Below are 25,308 nucleotides of genomic sequence, written 5' to 3'. Positions count from 1 at the left end.
TGAGCACAAAGAGGAAGTATTCTGAAATCTGATTGATCTGAACTTGAACCCAGGCTTTTGCTGGTGTATAATACGGGGTGAGTGAAGGAATTTCCATGGCTGTTTCCTCAGTGGAGGTTCCCACCTGCCTTCCAAGACTGCTGTGAAGATTAAAGGAAGTAGAGTGCCCAGAGCAGCGCAGGCACAGGGCAGGGGCGTAGGAGATACAAGCTGACGGCACAACAGCCCTTGTGTCCCCACTAAAACTCCTTGTTTATAGATCAAATACGGAAAGTGAAGGAAAAAAATCAAAGATGAAGACATTAGGTGAGAAAATTCTGGAATAGAAGTGATGGTGAGAACAAGACGAATGTAAGAAAACATAAAACAACCAATTTGCAAAGCACACATAGACTCTTGCTAACTCTGAGTACAGTCAGTCCCAGGGCCTCAATGACTACGGCAAAGGCAGAAGCTCCAGGTGCGGTGAGCCAGAGCTGAGCCTGGTTCCAGGGCAATTAAATCAGAATCCCTGGGGGTGGGATGGACACATAAACATGTTTTTTAAGTCCTCAGTTGTGCAGTGTGCAGCTATGACTGAGAACCACCAACACAGCACGCAGCTGCAATGCCGGAATGGCCTTCAGTTAGTGGGGGCAGCTTTTGCAGGTTTGGGCTCTCCTGAACACCCAGGGCTCACCTCCCGCTGGTGTAAAACAGAGCTGGGATATTTATGGATTTTTGCATTGACAGAAAGAGAAGAATCAATGATCAATATGTGACATGTGCGATTAACTCTGTGGGCCAAAGTCAGTAGCAGTGGGTACGCATTGAGTGGTGGCTGGCTGCATGGGGTTTCATTGTATGTGAGACCTAAACCCCCTCCTGGGGTGCTTTTCAAATGAATGGAGGCTCTCACTACCTACCGGGCAGGGCAGACATGGCAAACCACTTCCTGAGGCATTGAGAAAGTGCACTGATCTGAGAAACCTGCAGCGCCTTGCTCAGTTCCACAGGCTAGGTATATTCACCTATTAGATGCAGGACTGAAATGCCTAAGCATTAAAAAATGCTTTTAGCATGGAACAGACTGATGAATCTCAGAGGGAAGGGTGTCGAGGGGCGGGAAGAGATTAAGCAAAGAACTTACATACATATATGCATAGCCCATGGACACAGACAATTGTGTGGTAGGAGGGGGAGCGGGGTGAACGGGGTCAATGGGGGAAAAAAGGGGACATCTATAATACTTTCAACAGTAAAGATAAATTTAAAAAATGCTTTTAGAAAGTGTAAACTTAAACTCAAACTTAAAAGGTAATAATTATTATTATTATAGTTACCGTTTATTGATCACCCACTATGTGCCAAGGACATACCATTTCTAATTCTCACACCAACTGTGTAAGGTAGGTATGAATATCTTCATTTTTCAGCCAAAGAAAAGAGTTTTAGGGAGGTTAAGAATCTTGCCCATAGTCACAGCTGGAAAGTGGCAGAGTTAGGATTAAAGTTCAGGTTTGTTTGAAAGGTTTCTTTTATTATAATATCTTGATTCTTAGAAACAATATAAAGATAGTACTCATATGAAGTAAACAGCATTCCTTCCTTGTTGTAGTTTCTTTTTTTTTTTTTTTTTAACAGTAACCATACTTTAAGTGTTTTAATCAAGAAATTATTTTGAAAGGGGGAAAAGTGAACAGCAAGAAAAGGGATCAGATCTATACCTTGGAACAGTTATTAATTAGATGCCTTTTCTTAATTAAAAGCATTAATAATCCATGAATAAATAAAAATGTGTTTGACTTTCTACAGTTATAAATAAATTTCATGGATTTATATTCCAGAGCAAGGGACCTGGTGGTTCATCCACAATTTCCTATTCCGGGCTTTGCATTTGAGGCACAGACACCTCCTGAAGCTGTACCCGATGGGCCCTCACAAAGGAAGCGCAGGCAGGGCCCTGGTGCCACCCTTAGCTGGCCGATTGCCTTCCTTCCCGTAGGACGGTAGCTTCTGCTGGCTCTGTATCTAAAGCATCGGCCCAGCCAGCCCAGCTTCCTTCTCCCCTGTTTGACTTCGGCCGCGAGTGAGAAATCACGAGAGGGGAATTAGAATCTGGAAATGGGTGCTGACAGAGCTGTCACCTCACCAGAGAAGATGAAAGAGGAGATAGATGGGGACACAGCACGGGAGAAACACAATTAGGTGTGTGGAGCTCAGGGGAGAATTAGAGCTCAGCAGGATTTCCTCCCTGCAGGAGCTACCAATTCAATCCAGGAAAACTCTAAACGATACCATCACTGTTAAAACTGGAGAGGTGCAGGCAATATTTCTTCGCTTCTCCCCAACCCCCCATCCCCACCAGCCGCTGAAAACACCAAGTACAGATAAACAGAAGGAAGGCCTGCCCACCTCACGTGTTCTCTCTGTGGAAGCACAGGGCCTGTTTATTAATCTGAAGTCACTAAAGCCATTAATGCTCACTGTTAAAGTGCACCTTTAACACAATTATATAAAGTGGCAACTAAGTTTTTCAGAGCGGTATTGCTAATGTTGATTTTAAACACAAGCATTCAGTATATCTGCATTCATGGGAAGAGATCTTCATAGTATTTAATTCAAGGCCACACCAACAGTAAGCAGATCCTGTGACTAGCTTTCCCGGTTCTAATTTCATTGTGTCTCTTCTGTTTATATGAAACATGGCTCTATTTGTAGCTGATGTTTGGAACAGGATTATTTCTAGTCTGAGTTATTGTTTAGGGCTTTCTCATTATTATTATTTTTTTTACTTTTAGTCAGTTTTGCAGTATTTTATTTTTAAAAATTCTTTTTGGGAGAATTAATGAATATCAAAATAGAGAACCGAAAAGAACAAAAAAGTAGTTTAAAAGTCACTTATTATTCCAGCATCCAGAGAGAAATAGTTTAGAATGTTTACTTAGAGTCTTTTTTTGCTACACACATTTTGACACAGTTGGATCTTTCCAAATTTTTGTCTTGCCTTTGTGTTTTGCTTAATATATTGCAAGCATATATATATATATTTTTTTATATATATATATAAAAATATATATATATATATATATATTTTTTTTTTCATGCCAGTAAAACTGTCAGCATGATTTTAAAGTTGCATGTACTATTCTATAATATGGAAAATTATTTCTTTCTTCAAAATTCCCTTCTTCAAAAATTTTCTTTTTTAAAAAAGAGAAGATCGACCAATTGCTATTTTTAAAGTTAGAGCCTGTGAAGTCTCTCCTTTTTTTTTTGGATAACACATTTGGTAGAACTGCACACAAATTGCCTGTGTTGACGCGGGACTGCCGCCCGCAGCAGGGAGTATCGCGTTTAGTTTCTCAAGCTCCAATAAAGAACCTGGGGCGGGGGCCGGCTCCCCACTGACGCGCCGCCTCTCATGCAAGTGAGGCCTGTCCAGTCCTCAAAGGCACCAGGAACTGGTAGCTTCATGCCCCAGCAGAGGGGTCAGGCTGTCCGCTGGTCACGGACAAGGGAAGTAGAGGGACAAGCATTTATTAAAAACCTGCTGGGGCAGGAGCGCGCGAGGGGCCGGGAGCGTAGAGAAGAATCAGGTGAACGATGTGGTTTCCTCCCGGCCAGGGCCCAGTCTGCACAGCTGCGGTTTCCCTTCAGTTGCTCTGGGACCCGTCCTCATCTTGGCTGCGACCCTGATGCCTCACCTGCCACTTGTCGCCCCCTTTCCTGAGCCATCAGCCTCCGCCGAGGGCCTGCTGCCGTGAACCGGCTGCTTGGGATGGTGAGCTGGCTGGAGCAGAGCACTGCCCGAGCCTCCTGCCACCTGAACTGCTAGTGCCACCGCTTGGCCCTGCCGGCTTCTTTACGGTCAGGTCAGCTTCAGCTTCAGCTTCCTTCCCACTGCCCTGTGGTGCAGGGGCCTCCGCATGGCTTATAGGCAAACTTGCTAAACAGTCAGGGCAGCCTTTTAAAAGCAACGTCTCCTTCCTATCTGCTCACATCTTTTACTCAATCAAACAGCATCTCCTGAGGGCCCGTTACATACACACACCCGGTGAGCACTGTGGGGGCCAGTGCACAGTAAAGACTAGACCGAGCTGTCGGGACACTGAGAATCTAGTTGAAAATATACACTAAAATGTGTAGGAAACAAAAGGAAGATCGTGGCCCTGGCTCAGTTGGTTGGGTGTCATCCCGTGCACCGAAAGGTTGTTGGTTCGATCCCCGGTAGGGGACGTGCAGGAGGCAATCGATTGACGTTTCACTCTCAGATCAATGTGTTTCTCTCTCTCTCTCCCTCTCCCTTCCTCTCTTTCTCAAAAATCAATAAAAAAATCTTGACATAAAGTAAGATCATGATATATGGCACTCACTGACATTGTATGTCCCTCAGGGTCAAAGTGAGTGAAATATTAGTGCAGGGGAGGTTAAAGGCCTCCTGACAAGTGGGTGATGGGTGAGGAAAGGCTGGGAGGAAATGGTGAGCATTGGGAAAGAGGGAAACATGAGAAGGGGCTTGGAGCAAAATGAATGTTGGAGGCATATGTGTGATGCCCAATGGCAAAGGGTGTTCTACTGCACTGAAGTTACGAATCCCACAAGATCCAAGTACTTTTGGCCTCTTTTTATTTAGAAAATGGGCAAGTGAGTCTATTCCCTTTTGCACTGTTAAATGCTGAAGATGATTACTATAGATACTTTGCATATTCCCTAAAAACAGTTCTTCCTATTCCCCCCGGCGCCTTCATTAAATTATACTGGGCTTTGTGATTTTGTAAGATAAAATTGTTATGAAAAATCCAAAAAATGTGTGATATATGCTTAGTTTCTTTTGCTATTGATTTCAGAGATGTAATTTATCTTTGAAAATTTTAGAATGACAATTACTGCCGAGATAGTTTTCTATCCCAATATCGTCTTTCCTCAGCAACATGCTTTTTAGGTGAACATATCACCATGCAGAATAAATGAATCTACGTTTCCTAGGAGCCACCCCTCTTCAGGAGCTAGCTGATGACCACGTGACTAAGTTCTGGGCAATTAAATAGAAGCAAAACAAACAAAAAACACCTCTATGGCTTGTCCAGCATGGCTCAGCGGTTGAGCATCAACCTAGGATCCAGGAGATCTCGGTTCAATTCCCAGTCAGGGCACATGCCCGGGTTGTGGGCTCCATCTCCAGTAGGGAGCATGCAGGAGGCAGAGGATCAACGACTCTCACTGATGTTTCTATCTCTCTCTCTCCCTCTCCCTTTCTCTCTCTGAAACCAATAAAGATATATTAAAAAACAAAATCAAAACAAAACAAAAAACACCTCTATGGAACTTTTGGGAAGTGCCCTTAAAAGGAGGGGTGGATAAAAGAAAAGAAAGAGGGACATTTAAAAAAAGGAAGGGTAGATGTTCCCTTACCACTCTCTCTCTACCTTTCTCCTTTCCTGCTACGTGGGACTCAGAGATGGTGAACGGAGACTCAACAGCCATTCTGGAACATGAGGAGTAGGGCCTCTTCCATGAGAGCTGGAAGAAGCCTGCATCCCTGATGGCTTTGGAGAGCTCCTGCACCAGTGGTAAATTGTGTAACTCTAGATTTTTTTAGGTGAAAGAGAAATAAACTACTAAAAAGCTACCTTGTTTAAGCATTAATTTTGTAAATATATAGAGAACATCTACTTTTGAAGAGCAGGAACAATGTTTATGCCACATGGTCCATGGTGGGTGTTCAACAATTTGTGATGATGACGAAATTAGAAGCAATGAAACAGAGTGGCTTAAATAAACTGTGTAAAGTTCCTTTCATTTAAAGATTCTGCTGCTGATACCATTCAATCGATTTGTTTGCAGGTATAATCATGGAGGTTTGCACTGTTTAAGAAATTATCGATCTATTTAACATTAAAAGATTTCACTCTGTTTTGTTTTGAGAAGAAGGCTGTCTAATTTACGTGTCTTTAAGCTGCCTTCCATGGTGCTCTGAGGTACGTCTCTAAATGACCCCTCTTCAGTGATGGAGAGACTGGGAGCTCTGGGGGCCTTGCCTTGACTCAGGATGGAAATGGTAGAATGATGTCAGGAAATCCATTCCACCAAAGTGAAGGAGCAAAAGAGACTCAAAGGCCAGCGTGCAGTAAATCATGAGGGAAATGAAAGAGCTGGGAAGGAGACCATGGTCCACTGGCATGAATACAGTGAGAAAGCAGATGTTGAAAGCAGATGTTCAGCAACTAATGAAGCTAGAAGTGGGCAAGGGACTCAATATACCCCCCAAAGTGAAATATTTTGTTTAGGCAATCCCCTTTATCCACTTTACTTAAAAAACTATGAAATTTTTTAGCTTTTGTATTTCTCAACATTGTTAATTCTATAAATCCCAGAAGGTGTGTGAGGGATGATCTCATCTGGCTACGGGGAAATTTTGCTGCTTTTTAAGTTCCAAAGATATTTCTTGTTTTTTTTTTTTTCTTTTGCACCTGCCTTTGACAGCTTTCCTAATTAAATTGTATAAGCACAAGGTCAGGAATGAACTTGTAGTGGAAAAAAAAATCTGCCATGAATAGCAGGAGACTTGGTGCTCAGAACAGAATAAAAACCTGATGAAATGTGCCATTTTTTTCCAGTACAATTTTTTAGGCCAATTATGAGTAAAACATAGACACAGTTGTGTGTAAACCAGGAAACAGGACACTACTATTTGTTTCCTGTGTTTCAAGAACCTGCCCACTTCCATTATTCAGCACTTGGAAGGGACTGGCGATTCCGCAGCAGGTGACCAGCAGGGCCTTGGCTTTGACCCTGACCCAGCCTCACCTTTCTCTCTGCTGTGACTTTTTTTTTTTTTTTTAAAGAAGGCTCTTTTTAAAAACTCCCATGGGAGCTGGGCAATATACAGTAACGAATAACTGCATCTTTAAATTAAACACAATGCAGTGCAGCTTAATTTTCTTGACAGCTTGGGGAAGTCAGTCGGGAGGAAGAGCATGGGCTTTGGAGGCAATTTAATTTCAGTTTCATTTCAGCTGCTTTACTAGTTACGAGACTCTTTTCAGGCTTCTCAGCCCTTCTGAGTCTTGTTTTTTCCCTCCATTCTCAAAAACTGGCATCATGATGATACCTCTCAGGTTGTTGTGGCACATAGTAGGTGCTCAATAATGTTAAGCACCTACAGTGGTGTTCTACCCTCCCCCCACCGCCCATACTGTAACTACCAGACAGCTGTGGTATAAAGTTTGCTCCAGCCCCCTCCACCCATCTCATTTATTCGTGTGTTTAAAATGCCCTCTGCCCAAGCTGATTTGCCTAAATTTCTCTGCATCTTCATTTCCTGTCCCCAAGTCTGGTCTCACCATGCACTTTAAAACTGACATATGTCTTTTCTTTGTTTGTTTTTGGGTTGTCCTCCCTTCTGATAGGCCAGAAGTTCCGAGGATGCCGAGTGCGAGCCTCCCCCGTGAGGTGAGAAGCGGATTCCTGCACAGGGGCGAATCAGGCAGCTCACCCCAGGTTCCTAATCGCGCACCAGGACACCCCAATGCAATTGTCCTGGACAGCTGATTGATAAAGGGCTTACTTTCCTTCAGATTAGAGCAGTTCTAAATGCCATCTTCCTCGTAAGAGGACTTTCTTCTCTCTGGCACCTTGCTGAAGTGCATTTGGATTCTCTGTGTTTTGAGAGATATTATGTGACTTTTTTGCTAAAGACTGATTATGAATTCCACATGCTTTGAACTTGTTTTAAAAAAGGCTCAGGTGTTAAAAGTCATCTGGGAGGCCTGTTTCTAGTCTGAGGGGACAAGTACGTTGTTTTGACTTGGAATGTGCTATTTCTCAACTACAAAATAAAGTTTAGAGGCCTCAGCATAAGCTTGGGTTTTCCAGGAAAAGAAAAATTTGTTCATTAAAAAATAGAATCAGTAGTAATAAAAATACCAATGTTATTTCTTTAGAACTACCTATTTATAAAGTAAGATTTTCAAGACAGCTGAAGAATATAAATATGAAAACTTACCCACTTTTCCTCTCGTTATAAACAGAGTAAATACAAAGAATCACTCAGAAAGAAAAGCAATGCAATTCTATTGCTTGTAAATTCATAAAATTAAATTACACTTTGCCTACCTCCCAAAGTAATACTGATCTAAAACAATAATTATGAATGTGTTCATTTTTCTACAGGGGATTTTATTTTTAAATTGCTCTTTAACAAAAGGGGTTGATTCATAACCCCAGGGCATTAGTGAGTAGCTTCCTTACAGATGAAACCACCTTGGACTTACTCACAGAAAGTAATCCTCTTGAATGGCTCAGAGGATTATTTTTTTAGTTTTCTTCATAAAATTCTTCCAGAATTCTTGTGAGATAGAATTAGGGAAAATATTATCCCTTTGCTGATAGGGAAAAGTCAAGGTTTAGAGATATGATCAAGGTCAAACAGAAAATCATTGGCAGAGTCAGGAACTTGAATACTAGCATCCTCACTTGTACTTTAGCTCTGCTAATGGCCTTAATAACTTTCTGTACTTTTGGGATCTTTATTACTGTAGAGTTTTGCATTTGGGGACATTAGCAAAAATTAAAAAATCTAGAATGCATACCAAAAGACTATTCATTCTACAACACATTCGCAATTATTTCTTTTTATCATTGCCTTTCAATATGAAGAAGTCATAGGGCTTAATTCTATAACCTCATTAGTGGCACCCCCTTCATATAAGTTGCTCAGACTTTGATATGGGTCTTTAATTCTCTGTTTCTTTGGCACAGGAATATTCTAGTGGTTCCATACACCTGTTTCCTAAATGCATATGGTACCAAAGAAAATCATATCTCAAGTTATGCGTGACTCTAACAATATTTAGTTTATTTCCCTTCTCAGCAAACTTAAAAATTCATGCAAACCAAACTGATGCAGATCCATGCTTGTGATTTGGCTGTGGTCAGCTCAGGAAGCAGAGTCCTGTGTAACTGTCATGTAGGATGTGATTTAAAACTGAGGTTTTATGAGAGCAATGCAATATGCGTAGCAGCATCTCCAGTGATATTTAAAGGTTCAGCAGGGATACGAAACGATGACACTGTGCAAATCCCCACGAACATTATGCATAATTCATGGTAAATCTGTATATGTCTAATGTACACGATATCCTTGCAATCCCTTTCTCTTATTTTTAGTTTGATAACTTGTAACCTGAAAGAAGGGAAAGATTTGGATGGTCACTGTACAACCCAGGGAGAGTGGTAGGAAAAAAATGCCTAAGGTTCACCTTAATTCAATAAAAGGCAACTAAATAACAATGTGGGAAATGAGTCTGGCACAATGTTACATAATGAAGCAGATACAGAATTAAATGCATACTGACTACAACTATGCAAAAAATTAAAACTGTGCTTATGACTATGCAAAAATGAGAGTATACAAAATGAAGAGTCCTTGGGAGCAAGGGTGATGGTTTTCATTTTGTTCAAAGTTTCTGAGGAGGGTTTTGTACACTCACACTCGGCATAATAACCAGCGTGAGGGGACCCCGGGAGAGCGGCGCCTCTCGGAACAGCAAGGGCTCCGGAGGAAGGCTGGGACCACGAGGAGCCTGCAGGGGCACAGTGGTGTCCGGCGAAGGTTTAAAATGGTGGCAGAATATAAATTCTTAGACCACTTTTCTAGATGGTCAGGCAGGGGAACTGGAGATCTGCCAGCAGCCTGGGATAAACTAGCTTTACCAATAGTCCAGCAGGGACTTCAGCCGAGAGAAAGGTCAGCCCCTGCAGGGCAGCTGCCGGGGTGACATTTTCACAGCCAGCAACCTGCTCCCACAACGGAAAGCTGCTCAACAAATGCTGAAGTGACAGACTCTCAGGTGTGTGTCAGGTGTGGACTTTTTAAATGCGGTGAGCAGAGAGATAATCTTAGGCACGGAGTGAGGATTTAACTTCTCATGAGAAGCGCCTCAGGTGGGGACTGGAAACATGCAGCAGCCCAGTGCAGTATGTGCCTTTTACTGTTCACCTTATAAAGCTGTCGCTCGGTCCTGCCGTTCAGCACAGCGCAGTGTCCCAACGGCTCGGGGGTGGGCAGTGATCCAAGGACTGGGCAACTGCCCTTTTTCATGGGTTTTTTCTTGGGTGTGTGTGTTTATGCCGATGTATTCACAACGCCCCCCGACACTCATGCACGCACACACATGTGCACACGCGCACACACACACACACGGATACCTTTTTTTTGAAGGCTAACAAGCTTAACCTCTTGGTCTCCATCACTTATACTCCCTTTTTGTAACAACCTGGGGCACAGGATTGACTGCTGTGTGGGTTCACTTTCACAGATGAGGCTGGGAGGAAATACTTGCAAGCTTAGGGACATTCAGGTAAAGGACTTAAAGATACTTGTCCTAACTCCCTTTCTTTTGTAGGCCTAGGAAATAAAAGTGCAACGTCCTCGCCAAAACAATAACGGATCCTTTCTTGATACCAGACGTCTGAATAATCTAAAACGGTACTTCCCCAACCAGTGTACAGGAATCCCTTGGAAGACTTGTTAGATTCCTGGGCCCCACCTCAGGGACGCTGATGCTGTCTGAGGCTCAGGGTGTGAATTTCTAACCATCTCCAGACAGCGCTGGTCCATGAGCCTCTCTTTGAGTAGCCAGGCTCTAAAAACGTCTTTGGTTCTTGTTTCCAAAGCCCAAGTCCCACCCAGGGAATACAGTAAACGCTAAGAAGACCCTGGAGCTCTTTCAGGACCATGGTAGGGAAACAAGCAGCTGGCAGAGCCCGAGTGCTCCCTGGGAGTCCTGGGTTCCAGCTCAGCTGCAGCACCGGCACCTGCCTGTCTACTGACAGAAGGTCTGCACTGCGCTGTGGGCTTCTGAGAGGGCCATGGCTTGTGTTTATGTGTCTCTGTGTCCCAGCACCTGGCAAGCACCTAACAAGAAGTAGGTTGTCAAAGAGTTTTTGTAAAATAAATGAATGAACTAGAAGGTGAAATCATTTCCGCTGAAATAATGTGATTTTCTTCAAATTAGCATCCTATCTACCTTCCCCCTGAAGTTATTTTAAGTTATCCCATAAATAGAGAAGAATGAAAGACGATTTAATTTCGTCTGCATAGTTTTTCTTAGAACCAGTCTTTAAACATATGATCCTGTCTAGTTGTCTCCCCTGAACACTGAGAGCTGAAGGTTGCTGACATCCCTTGAGCTGGCTGCTCACCACCTGGTGGAAGGACCTTGGGAACAGGCAGAATCAGGATCAGGGCTATTTTTTTTTTTTTTAGAACAACGAAAGTTACAAAGGTACTAAATGTAACTATGCGTGTTTCCCTTACAACCAAGTCCCAGAAGATACACAGCAACATTGTTTACATATCACATTTCTCTAAGCAATAGATTCTCAGATTTTTTGATGTTTCTCCATTTGCTACCTCTTCTTTTCAGGAACAGACTTTATTATTGTCTTTTTCCTTCTTATTTCCCCCCAAATTTATAAGGTTTAGGAAGTCTGCCCATCAACAGAGCCAAGGGGGACTTGGTCTTTCTCTCCTCTCTTAGCACGTTGACTCTCAAAGGGAAAGGCCTCAATCAGAACTGTGAGGAGGCCTCCTTTCCTCCTTTTGCTCCTGGGGGACATATCAGAAGACGTGTTACACATGATATACATGTGCACATACTTAGGGAACAGGCAATAGGGGAGAAATAGCATTACGCACTTGGGGTGCTTCATAGCGTTCAGGATGAATGGGGCATGGAGTTGAGGTGGCACCGATGAGGATAACGGGGTACCAGGGGCTGGATCATGCGTGTCCTGAACGCCCAACTGAGTTGTTTGCAGTCTACTGGGGCGACAGTGGGAAGTATCAGGTTCTCTCCATATCTTGGGTGCTTATCACCTGCAGGCTGGTACTAAGCCAACGAGTGTTGGGGTCCACGGAGCAGGCCTTGTATATGGCTGCTGTGGTTCACAGACCCACAGGGGTATGATTTTAAATCAAGTTCTTTGGAGTTTGGATGGAAGGGTAAGATTGCTCGCTCACGTAGAGAAAAACAAATTTTCCCTTTTTAAAAAAAATGCAAAGTTTTCAAGGTTTTACATCTTTAGCTTAAAAATGTAAGAATAACTAAGCCTGCCTGTGATCTTTGATGTGTTTTATCCTGTATTAAACAATTTGATTAAAAAATATATCAACGGATGCGCCATCACTCATTTTTTCCTCCCAGAAACCATTCCCATAGTTCACAAAAACTAGTGCAGCAATTTCAGGGACACATTTAAAATTTAGTGACAGAAGCTGAGAGTGGAAGGAGGTGATAACCGGACAACCTTCAACTGGAAGAAAACTACTTCCAAGCTCAGTGTTTTTCTACAATAAGAATTCATTAATCATTCACAAATTATACAAATGAGATAATTTTGTTAGAAAAAGTGATGAATAGATGCTTTTTCCTATTCAGAAAGCCAGCACAAAGCCGAGATGGTACATTGTCTCACCATTCCTTTAGTAAGTCACTTACTCATGTATTTTGAAAATGAGATCATTTGGCACAAAGCATACTATGACGAAGAATAAATAATGATTGCGCCGAACGATCATCTTTGTGTGCACGTGCTTTTCCTAGATCACAAGGTGGGGGGAGGAAGTGGCACTCACTCTGAGGGGGGCAGGCCACGTGAAAAATTAATGACTAAAAATGGAAATGACAGAATTATAGAGTTGTTTTGGAGAAAGGGAAGGAAGCGATGGAGCATTAAAAAAAAAAGCAGGTTTGCAAGAACTGCGTTTCTGTCAGACCTTATATATGCGGTGTCAGAGGAAGAGACACCGTCTGGAGGCGGGGGTCAGAGCGAGCCGAGCAGAAAGGAGGGACACGTCCTGCAAAGTCTACATGGGGAGGAAATGAAGGCACAGCCACAGGACTGACAAGGTCAGGACAATGACAGTGCACAGGTTCAAAGTCAGAGAAGGAAGGGAAGTTTACTCTCTAAATTCTCCCGCCTGTTTAAGTATTAAAATAAGAAAGAAAATGGTGTCTGTCTGTCTGTTCCTTTGTCATTTTTACTTATCAGATTTTGAATCTGTAATAAATCACTTCGGTATAAAGATTTCTACCCACAACCAGTTTTCAAAGCCCTTATGACAGCAGACGCTGATCCAATCGGTCGCCAGGGAGTCGCCTGCAGGTTCATTAGACAGAGGTGCTGGCAGTTCACTTCCAAACGGGTGGACTTGGGAGCGAGATGCCGAGCTGTGCACGCGGGTCACAGTCCCCGCAGCCAACTGAGGGGAGACGATATGCGGATCCAGGTGGAGAGAAACTGTGTGTTTCAATGTGGAAGAAACATTGAGAATCTCAGGCATATCTTAGGAGGATCGAATTCCACTTTTAAAATCTTTAAAATCTGTGCCCTGATATACACTGGAAATTTGTCACAGGGTTTGTGAGAACCCCTTTATGAAGAATTGGGAAGCATCTCATATAAACATCCTTCCATAAAAATCTATCAGAAAAATGTAACAGATCTAGCTGTGCGCTTGAAATACGCACCTCTCAAGGGATTTTTCTGGCTTCACTGGTAAGCTCGGCTTACCAGCAAGAGGGAGTTTGGAAGGAAGGGCAAGCAGCAGCTGAATTTAGGGGGGCAGTTACGGGGCAGAGGGATGAGTCCAAGGCTGGAGGCTGCCGCAGACCCGAGTGTTGATATTTCCTGCGCTGTAACATACCTTAGCGACACAGTCAGGCTACTTCCCCACTTTGAGACTCACTTATTTCAACTGAACGGAAACGATTATAATTGAACTTCCTAGCAGCTGCACACTTTAATCCAACAAAGCCTGTCTGCACACCTGGGGGCTGACCAAGGGGGAGGCATCACCAACACAGAACATGCCCCTCTGTTCCAAATGGCTGGGAATGGGTTCCACAGAGCACAACTGAAAAACCTCGGGCTCAGGTGATCTCCTGAAGTTCATTTCAGCTCTAATGTCTACAGATCTCATATTGATCAGATTCACCTACTTAAAACAACAAAAACATGACCCCCCTCCTCCAAAATAACCCCACCAGTAAAAGCACAACAAACCTTCCACAGCGACAGGTTGAATGGGCTTTTCAAGTTGTATTCCAAATGGCCGGGTCTACTTTTTTAAGTGTTATTGTCTCTGACTGTTATTTGCATATATCACATCATTTTACACCCAGCATGTCAGCTCATGTCATCTCAATTTTGCATTTCTTTTCTCAGGCCTAAACATGTTGGGGGCATTTTTCCCCATTAGATCACAAAGGAAAAAAAACAAACGAGCTGCTTGAAGGTTACTTTACACCTATATATTTTTCTAACTTAAAAGTCCAGTTTTTTCTTTTAAGCCTCATGTAATGAACATAGGCTGAACAATATCTTAAAGTAAAGATATATAATAGCATTTTGGGTATTTGTTGAACTTGAGGTGGTAACTCAGGGTCTCTCTTGGCGGCTGTAGTAATTAACTGAGCCTGTATGTTGTGCTCCTGTTTGGAAAGCTGGGGAAGAAGATGTGGTGGGGGAAATCTGGGTGCTCCCTACTCAGTGCTGGTACCTTGTTTACTCAGCACGATGCTTAGCTAGCAAGACGATATGATTGTAAAGCAGAAGAGAAACAGCAAAGGAGGGCAGGGGCCCACCCAGGCCACGTCAGATCCTACTCTCCTTGACCTTAGAGTCTCATGAGTATAATAGGTCTCAAACTGGACCTCCAGGGCTGAGACAGACCCAGACTATTTTGTTTAACTATAGACCATTAAAACATTTTAAACTGATAATAGACATTTAAGAAGCAGATTCCTTCTCTTGAAAAATTATTATATGAGGTGACACTGAGTCCATTTCCAACAAGATGGCAATTAGGGGGAGCTGGTAGGTACTGGCCCCTCCTGGACGGGTCAGCTTAGGACATTAGCTACTGTCCCCTTCACTCCCTGTCTTTCTAAAACACAGTCTATTCTCATTTCTGTAGCTGGTTGATCCAAGGGGACACCTGTATCCATGACCTCAGAATAGATTTTACTGTCTAGAATTATTATAACTGAGTTCTGAAGAAATCCAAAGGATTCTACAGCTAATAAACCTAAGGGTTTTACCATCAATTCCCACCACCCACCCACCACAGTACCTGCCATTTATAAAGCACTTACCACATGCCATGCATGTTGCTAAGCATTTATATACAAAAACTTAATTAATCCTCTCACTACTTTATGAAGGAGATAGTATTTCTCCCATTTTATAGTAGAGCAGCCTGAGGCTCAGAGAGGCTGGTTAATTTTTCTAAGGTAACAGAGCTAGTACACCTGCCATAGCCTGTTCTCATTCAGATTCTTGACTGTGAAGGCCCTGCTCTTAAGCACTCTGCAACATCCTTGTTACATGTCATGCACACGCAGTGACAGAGGAGCCTCCGCCCCCAATGCACTAGACTAGAGCACTCTGATAGCGTCCTGCACAAGGCAGGCAGAATGCTCAACAGGAAAGCAGTTGGAATAAGCAAAGCAAAACGTTATGATGCGACAACTGTGACCAAGTGAGTTGCTGGTGGACAGAGCATGCGACAAAAAGTGGTGGCCCCGAATTCTAGTCTTGGCTCTGACCGAAGGAGGCTAAGCTGGACACTGGCACTCCAGGCGGCACCCCCATTTGAACATTACGGCAGACATCTGAGCCAGATGGTAGTATTTCATTTGACAGATTAAGAAAGAAACTCAGAGAAGCTAAACTGCTCACTCCCAGGTCTTCCGCTTAGTAAGTGCCAAAGCTGAGACGAGAAGCGAGGGCGACGGCCTCCCTTCAGCTCTGTCTCGCCTGCCCCTACGCGATTCTAGAAGAGTGGGCTCTACGTTTTCTGGTCTTCTACCTTCAGACCTCAGCCCGAAATGAAGATATTAGGCCTGCCCTTTCTGTTCTGCCCAGAGTCCAGTGATGCTATGGGAACCAGTACACTAAACTGGAGTGGGAAAATGTAAACTAACATACCGTGGTTATTTTTTCTCCAAAATTACCAGTCGCTCAGAGTTATTTTTATATTTCTTGACACAAATAGGAACTATTTAGGAATAAAACACGGGGTGATCATGCTTTATTCCAGTAATCTTTCAATTCAATCTAGTGGAAGACTCTCCCCCTTCCTTGTACAATATTTATTGGTGACAAATAGCTTCACAGGCAAGATGGCATTGATTGGACTACAGTAGTGAACCTCTGTTTACTCCAATACTGATTTCAGATAGGCAGCAAGTTTGAAAGCTTCAGTCTCTCTCCCTATAAATACATACGGCTTTTCTTCCCACTGAATCGCTGCTCACCTATCAATCTTTCCTGTGGGAAATGCCAATGAGCCCGTGCCTGCTGAGTGTAATCCGGGCAACCACCACCGCCGAGGGTGTTCTGTTCTCTCAGTGGCTCAGAGCAGACAGGTTCAGAATCTCCCGGTTGCCTCTTTCCCGCACCTCTAGAGGTGTTTTCTGTTCATGGTGGCCAGGACAGAGTTCCAAGAAGGTATCCGGGGAAAGCATTACAGATGACACTGAGAGACAGGTGTCATGTGACACTCATGCTTTAAAAGTCTCTTCAGAGGTAAATGACGTCTGAATTATATTTAGATTAAGTCACCGCATTGATGTGGCACAGAAAGCAGTGGCCAGATGGTGCTGAGTACAACAAGGCAGGGAAACAGGTCACCCCCAGCCCTTTCACTACTTAGCAGTCTGAGACTCAGGGCCGCGGCTTGGATGGTGCTATGATCACACCATCTCTTGGTATCAGAAGGAAGCTGGGCATCTCTTCCCATTAATCTGTTTCTCTCATTATTCCATTTTTATTTCATGTTGACCTGTATTTTCCTCTTTAGGATGCATTCCCATAGGACCACTAGGACAGAACTGCAATCCTACTTAAATGCTTACTATTGGAAACACAAGGGGACAGCTCTAGTTCATCTCTCCTTTTTCCTCAGAGAAAAATCACAGAAATTCTAGTTTCCCTTGCTTTCTGCATAGGCTTCTCCTACAAATTTAAAAGGACACTCTGAGGAAGGCTCTGGACTAAGGAAAGTATGTGTTATCTCTCTCCATGGTGTTTCTCATGCCTGGTTAGAGGCCTTCCCTAAGGAGGCCGTGTAGGGAACAGACGAGCAAGTAGATGTCAGCAATAACCTTTTAGCTGTAATTTTGTACACATCTGCTATAAAGGGCATTTCTCTCTTGGCAATGCCATAAGGGCCAGGAGGGAAATAAGTGGTTAAGAAGTGTGTGCGCGAAAGGGTATCCCAGTGAGGGTTCAATAAATAAATATTGGCCAATTATAATAATTCCTAGTAGATTGTTATTTTATATAATCAGAGCACTGAAGCAAAACAGCTTTTTTAAGACACATATGGGATGACCAGTAAAGGGCAACTGGAGAGAAGCTATGTGGCATGATGGAGTATTGGACTGGACCTCAGGAGAGAGGGCTGGCGTCCAGGGCGCTCTCTGCACCTGCCCAGGGACTCAAGGTGTCTTTACGCACCTTTCTAGGTCTCAGTGTTCCCGTTTGCTAGAATGGGATTGTGGGGTGGTGTTATGGACTGAATGTGTACCCCTCCCTCAAATTCATGCCAAAGCCCTAACCTCCAACGTGACTGTATTTGGAGACAGGGTGTGTCAGGAGGTGATAAAGGTTAAATGAGGCCATAAGAGTGGGGCCCCCATGAAACAGAACAGACACCAGGGCTCTTTCTTTCTGCCTTGTGAGGATACAGAGAGAAGGCAGCCATCTACAAGCCAGGAAGAGGGCTCTCACCAGAAACCCTCAAGGTGGGCCAGCATCTTGATCCTGGACTTTCTGGCCTGCAGAACCATGAGGAATAAATGTCTGTTATTTCAGCCACCCAGCCTGTGGTATTTTGTTAGGGCAGGTGAAGCAGGTGAGTACAGGTGGTAATGACTAGCTAATGGAAATGATGTAATGATTGACAGTTTACAGAGGACTGTGACAAATTGTATCTCGAGAAACTCTAGGAGGTATTATACAAATAAGAAAATATACCTCGGGCAGGTTCAAGGTCACAAGGCTACCAAGCGGATTTCAGTCAGACTGGAAACCCAGACCTTTAACAGCACCTTTGGTTGCAGTTTTCTTGTTTTCAGCATTATTATGTGGGATGTCTATGGATTCTTGGTTTTAGATTTCCAGGTAATGCACAGTTAAACAGTGTCAAATTTATCACATCATATATTTTTTCTCTTTAGAACTGTCATACTTATCTCCTTTGACCCAGAGGTCCTCAAAGGGTGGCCCAGCAGTGGGAGCAGAGGACTTGGAAATGCAATTCTTGGGCCCCACCCCCAACCTATGAAATTGGAAACTCTGGGGCTGGCCTGGCACTCCATGTTCTAATGAGCTTCCAGGGGATTCTGAGGCCACTAATGTCTGAGAACCACTGCCCTCATCTGTATTCACTTACTTGTTCCCCTTATAACTGACTAACATTTGACATATTGCTCTGAAGGATACGCAGCTGCAACTCTGAGTCCTATAACCAACTACATCCACAACATACTGCTAAACCCATGTTTGAAATGCTTGAAACTGTAAGTATATCCTTCATATAATCATAAGACTATAATTTTGTGTTGGCCTTTATTACTTCCTTTAAGTCGACTTGGAATTTGAAAACATTTTAGAAAAAAAACTATTTAGGTCCAGCATATTATAAACCTTGAATTAAGTTGACTCTAATTAAAAATAGTAATTTAAAATATAATGAACTTATTATTTATTCAAAGTGGTTGTTTTTAATCACACCCCTGAAATCTCACTAACTTCCAAAGGAAATTCATGTGTACTTGAAACCTGTTCCTCAACAAAATCCACCCCTCCTCAAGCAGGACAGAATATTTGAATAAATAATAAAATGATCCAAAATATATATTTAATTTTTTCTTTTAATATTTATTCTAGAAAGCCAAACACAATTCATTAATTACATATATTATAATTTATATATAATAACTATATTTGTATATGTAATTATAATAAAAAGTATATATATTTTCTGTCAAATGTCTGGATTTTAAGGCAATAAGATTTTAATCTAGTATGTTGCCTTTGGTTATCTTCCTAGGCTTGGAGTTTAAAAACTCTAGGGATATCTCATGGAAAATATTGGACTCTGATGCCAATGTGATACATTTACATTTAAATGACTGTGTGTGTATCTTGTGTGTATCCTTACATATTATATGACACCTATTATTTGAGGACATCAATACTAATCTAAGAATTTTCTGAAATGTTTTATATGCGAACCAAATAAACTTTGCCAATAATATTTCACAAAGAGAGATGCACAATATTACCATTTAACAATAAAACTTTAGACATTTCCAAAATTACTTCTCTTGTGTAGAAATAACACAGAAATAACCTTTTTACCCCTTGAATGTGGGCAGCAGGGAGAACAAAATGCACTCACTCTGTGCCGCTCTTGTTGTTAATTTGCCTATATAAGCAAAATTGCGGGCTTTCGGTGAAGTACAAGACTTGCAAATCACACAACTGATAAAATGGCATACAGCTTGCACAGCATTTGTAGAGAGACAGCTTTTGAATGACAGATTTAATGAGATTAGTAGATTTCCGCCCATCACAGCCTCCAACTATTTTTTTAATCTTTAGATTTTCTTTTGGCACCATTTACTGAAAAAGCTATTTGCAATTACATGAAGGTTGACTAACACATTTCTACCATGTTTCTGAAAAGAAAGGAAGAATAAACTGAACATAAAGATTCCTCCCCAAATAGTGTGTGTATACATACTATTTATATATGTAATATATAGATACACAAAATTATATTATATATAAATAATACGTATAATCTATAAGATGACACAATATTAAACATGTATTTTACACACATACCTTTAATACTGATCTCTTAAACTCAGGAAGATTTTTTTGTAGAATTATGAAGACTAATTAGAGTGTTTCCCTAAATATTTTACTTATAGGTATCAACATTGTCATTGTTCCGACTTAGGATTTACTCACGACATCAACACTAAATAAACTGCCCCCAAAATAAAGAACTACTCTTACAGCCAACAGCAAACACCAATGCCAAGTCATAGTCATAATTACTCATCTTTTGAAACATGTTTGACATGAATGGTTCAGCAAAGCTGGGTCACTGCCAACTGGTGCCAACTGGCACAATAGCACTGGAGGAAATGTGATAACTACAGGGGCAAACAATGACTGGGCCAATAAAACTCTCCCTCAGCTGATTCAGGTATGGAAAGTGTTATTTTCTGAAGAAGCAGTAAAGTAGGTCTCTCTCTCTCTCTCTCTCTCTCTCTCTCTCTCTCTCACACACACACACACACACTTTTTATTTCTTTATTTTTTTGAATATATCTTCATTGATTTCAGAGAGAGGAAGGGAGAGGGAGAGAGAGACAGAAACATCAATGATGAGAGAGTCATTGATCGGCTGCCTCCTGCACGCCCCCGACTGGGGATCGAGCCTGCAACCCGGGCATGTGCCCTGACTGGGAATCAAACCCCGATCTGGATCCTAGGTCAATGCTCAACCGCTGAGCCACGCCCAGCCAGGCCACACACACTTTTTTAAAGATTGCTTCACAGCTCATAAAATGAGTTTAGGCACACCAACATAAGTTTTATGAAAGGTACCATGAGATAAAAAAAAAAATAACCCCCTTGGGCTTCCCACTCTGATCTCAATGTTTAATTTTATAGTTTCTGGAATCCCCAAATTCAGTTAAAACAAAGAGAAGCTTTAGGGGAAAAATGAAAGAAAAGAAAAGAAAAGCAGCCTTGGGGTAGGATGAAACTAAAGAAGTAGAAAAAAGAGCAAGAATTTACCTTCTACATGATTAAGAAAGAAATTGAATAATAACTTTTTGTTTTAATAGAGAATGTATAGGCATGTGTATTCTCATAATATACTGAGTTGCATTTTACTAATTCATTCACCAGGTGGGTCCAGTCCTTTGCAGGATGCCAGCCTACAGGCAGGACCTGCAGGATATGGTGATCACATGCCCCAAGTAATAATTCTGGCACAGTTAAAACAAGAGTTAGTTAAAGCCCAGTGGGGCACTTGGGCTTTAGCCCCACTTACCTTATTAACTAAACTGACAATCTGGCACCAAGGAGAAATACAGGGCCAAACACTCTCCGCCCCTGTGTTTTACTCAGGAGCCGGAGAGTGAAGATAAGGCAAGACGAACTCGGAGGCAGTTTATAGAGATGCTTTGTTTGGCCAGTTTTTCCCAGAAAATCACTTCATTTACCTCAATTATTTCAGCTCTAACAAGCAAGTCTCTAACTCACCTGCTTCTGGCTGCTATTTTCTGATGGTCATTTTTCCTTCCCCCCCCCCCAGAAATATATACAATTGCTCCTTTAATGCAATCACCACGATGCAAAACAAACTGCAGAATTAGGAAATTGTCCAAGTTCAACTTGCCTTTGTTTAGCTTTCTTTCTAACCTGTTCATCTGCTCAGAATCCTTTGAATGATTTCTTTATCTCCACCTGAGTTTACATGACCCTAAGAATCAGTGCCACTTATACATTAAATGAATGTGCAGTTAGCTTGTCTCCCCGATAATTAACATAGACATTAAGGGCTAATGCTAATTCAGTGGCATAAGTTGGATACCTTCCATTACCCGGTGTGTCATTGTTTATGGTCTATTAAGCAGTTTTCATTTCACCTTATGGGCCCATATAAAATCCAAGCTAGATGTTTCTCAAATTATAGGCAGTATTACACATATTAAATAGCTTCATTTTGGTTTTAAACATCATTTCTAAATTTACTGAAGACTAGCCAAGAAACTAAATTGGGCAATATATATATATTTTAAACTTCTCAGTTTTTAAAAGTCTTTTACCTTCCTTTCCCTAAATCCTATTCATTGTTTTACAATAATGGTAGCATTTCTCATTTTGAAAATAATATACATTCTGGTTCTTTCTTAAATCTATTTTTCTAACCAAATTACCATTGTTATTTTGACTGACTTTTCAAGTGGGGTTTTTAATTTCCCAAAAGTTCTCTTATCTTGTTCTGCTTTTTTTTCATCATTTTTACATGCAAAACATACATGCTGACATGCAAAAATCAGTGGACCAGAGGCATCAAAGAGGGAGGCTTAGTTGCTCTCAAAATCTATCTTGTTATGCAGGCCTCTGTTAGACAGGCCTCCCTTAGACGGGCCTCCTGATAGACCCCCTTACACGGGCCTCCTTAGACGACAGGCCTCCTTAGACTGAACTCCCTTAGATGGGCCTCCTTAGACGGGCCTCCTTAGACAGGCCTCAGTTAGGGCAGGGCCAAATGCTCAGAGGGCTTCAGCTGTCAAAACTCTACAGTGAAACAGTAGCAAATGTATGTAAGCACTTACCTGCTTTTGATCAACAATTATTTCGAGGTCTTCATCACTGCTTAGTTTTCCATATCCTTTTTCTTTACTTTTCTTGTGAAAGAATAATTTTAAATGATCATTTAGTTTCTTTCCAATAATAGTCTTAATTCCCACTTAATACTTTTAAAAGATAAAGTTTACTTAGCCTTGTTCCCTAGTCATAATACACCATTCTTTACATCAGCCTCTCATGGACAACAGCAAATGTTTTTACTGCTAAGCTGTTGGTTTATAATTATTCATTAAGTATCTTTTGCTTAGCCTCTTCCATACAAATTACATCTTTAATCTTTCTGAATATTGTTATGCTTCTTTTTTCAATGCTGTAGTTTTAGAAAAGATTCTTTAATACTTTAATATAAGTAATCCCTTCAAGAGTCTCAGCACCTTTTTCTTAAAGGTCAAAACTGCATTTAGTAACACTAGGTTTAAGACTTCAACTATTAAATGTTTTATTTTAATCCCATATATATATTTAAGAATAAGACAAGTATTATGCAACTCAGATAACAAATTTTTAGATTTTATACATTTGCTTATAAATCAGATAAAAACTAACATTATAAAAACAACTCAGAAATAATTTTTAAAAGGTAAATAAGATAATTTTCAAAATTAGTTTGAAAAATTAGGAGAGTACAGACCATCTTTAAAAATGACTTTATTGGCCTAGGCCAGGTAGCTCAGTTCGTTAGAGTATCGTCCCCAATAAGCCAAGGTTGTGGGTTCGATCTCTGGTCAGGGCACATACAAGAAGCAACCAAAGAATGCATAAATAAGCGGAACAACAAATTCTCTGTCTCACTCTCTCTCTCCCCGCTTCCTCTCTCTCTCATATCAATCAATCAATAAAATTCATTAAAAAAAATTACTTTATTGGCATTTTGTCATTTCCCGCCCCCAATGACCAATCTCCATCCATCTACCCCATAGAAAAAATTCTAACATTAGAAAGGACACAGATCATTTTACTGTTGTGCTCAGAGTAGAAAGATGGTCTGAGTCTTTTTTTTTTAATTTCTCCCAATGCATTGGCTGATGGGAATCCCAGAAATGACATGTTTCCTCATAATTTCAGAAATCAAAGTACCTCGGTAGAGGACCAACAACCAAAGGAAAAGAGAAAAAAAAATTGCTATACAGTTAGCTGTAGTTCAAGGTTATTATTTTTTTTAAAAAACCAACTCCTTCTTTAGGTATTATCTACATCAACTAAAATTAAGGGAATTAAAAATATTTCTTATGTTTGCACCTACTGTGCCATGTAAGAATCTCCATCTCATTGGGGGTTGGGGGGTGGGTTACAGCGTGCAGGGAACATGACATAAATTTGTTTACACTGTGGGACCTGATTCTTGTCTCCCCGCCTCCGCCATAATATTTCAAAACCAGATTTCCACACTTCCTCCCCCATGAACATAACTACTATTTTTGTGTATTTTTTTCCTGTAATAAAGAGATTTCTGGATCTTCAGGTATTAGGATGCATAAAGTCTCATTCATATATTAATGACTTTAGCCACTTAGAACAGACCAGATGGCCACAGGGCTTCTCTCTACTGTTATTCTTGTCCTCATTTGAGGTTCCATTTCAGGATTAATGGAAAACAAAGAGAACAAGGGTGGTTTCAGTCAAGCTGACTTCCTTCCTATCTCTTTGCTTTTATATCCTCTTAGTCCACTGGTTGCCACAGGATATTAGAGACCCTCTAATGCAAACACTTAGAAATGCCTTTCCAAATATTGATCTGTATACGTACCAAGTAGCTCATTTGCATGACTCGATTTCTGGACAAAAGGACATTAAGCAGAGAAAGAATGTGGGTCCATCCATCCATGTCACTGTCAGACATCCCAGAGTTCTTTGCAGCAGTGGCTGCATTGCCAGAACTTGCTGACCAGAGAACCTCAGATCTTGCCCAGCGATCGTGTTTATAATGTTTGACAATAATTGAAGTATCCCTGAATCACTGTCTTGACTTTGTAAACATCGTGAAAATTTAGGCTAGCACAAAAAGTCATTGAAACAAAAATTTCTTCTTCTTAACTCACTTTTATCCAACCACTGTGTTCCCTGACTGCTGTTCTAGTTTAATGCTTTTTTTTAATTAAAAAAACCCCTATTATTAATTACATACATTTTTAGATTTCATCCCACACATATGGACTACTCAGCCTGTTTGCCATAAAAGCCCTAAGTTTTCTCTTTTTAATGCCCCAGCCCAGACTTTCTTGTGATTAGCAAAATCACTGCTAACTGATATAAAAAATGTGATAGAACACAATTCAGGGTTGCAATTTCTGCCAATACCAACTTCCACCTTTCCAATTTAATCCCAACTTTTCCTGGGGCGAGGCTAGGTCGGAGAAGGAGGTTATAACCCCAGCTACTGGAAGCGGAAGTTGGCACTTTGCAAAAGTGGGAGAATTTAGAGCTCGGAGCCCGCCCTTAGACCCCGAACAGCGCACAGCTGGACGCAGCCGGACGCGTCCAGGTCCAGCCCGGGGCTAAGGTGCGTTTCCCAGCTCACCCCGCAACCCCGGGGGGACGCAGCCTGCTCTCCGCCTGGGGGCTGTCCGCTCACTTACTGCTCATTTCTAGCGCGAGCGCAGTCCTCCCCGGCGCTCGGCTCCCCTCGGAGCGCGGGGCGCGGCCCGCCGGGCGGGGCTCCTCCGCTCGCCCCCTCCTCCCAGCCGGGACTCCCTGTCTCCTCTCTGGGCACTTTTGCCAAGCGCGCAAAAAGCAGCTCCAAACTTGAGCCAAAGGACCGCACTAGAAGGAGAAAGCGAGGCTCCCCCGCCACGGCCCAAGCCCAGGAGGCCGGGCTTCCGCGCGAGGGGGGCGCGGGCCGCGGCGCCCTGC

The 25,308-nt window shown here is 42.0% G+C and overlaps 1 protein-coding gene across 4 annotated transcripts in view; it reads right to left on the bottom strand.

Moving 5' to 3' along the window:
• The window catches only part of PEX5L (peroxisomal biogenesis factor 5 like), a 134,573-nt gene extending 109,561 nt beyond the window's left edge, over positions 1 to 25,012 (bottom strand). For 2 of the 4 annotated variants that reach the window (XM_087818293.1, XM_087818294.1), the window contains exons 1-2: positions 24,206 to 25,012; positions 22,425 to 22,496 (exon numbers count right to left, since the gene is read on the bottom strand). In XM_087818293.1, the coding sequence (XP_087674419.1) occupies positions 22,425 to 22,496; positions 24,206 to 24,298 (165 nt within the window). In that variant the 5' untranslated portion in view covers positions 24,299 to 25,012. The remainder of the gene's footprint in view (positions 1 to 22,424; positions 22,497 to 24,205) is intronic. The other 2 variants (XM_016218079.2, XM_016218081.2) reach the window with 1 other exon arrangement.
• Positions 25,013 to 25,308: the final 296 nt, after the last annotated feature.

Source organism: Miniopterus natalensis, chromosome 6 (genome assembly GCF_054644295.1).
Source record: "Miniopterus natalensis isolate mMinNat1 chromosome 6, mMinNat1.hap1, whole genome shotgun sequence".
Classification (NCBI taxonomy): Eukaryota; Metazoa; Chordata; class Mammalia; order Chiroptera; family Miniopteridae; genus Miniopterus; species Miniopterus natalensis.
Note: the sequence above shows the minus strand (reverse complement) of the source record. Positions and strands in the feature narration are given on the sequence as shown.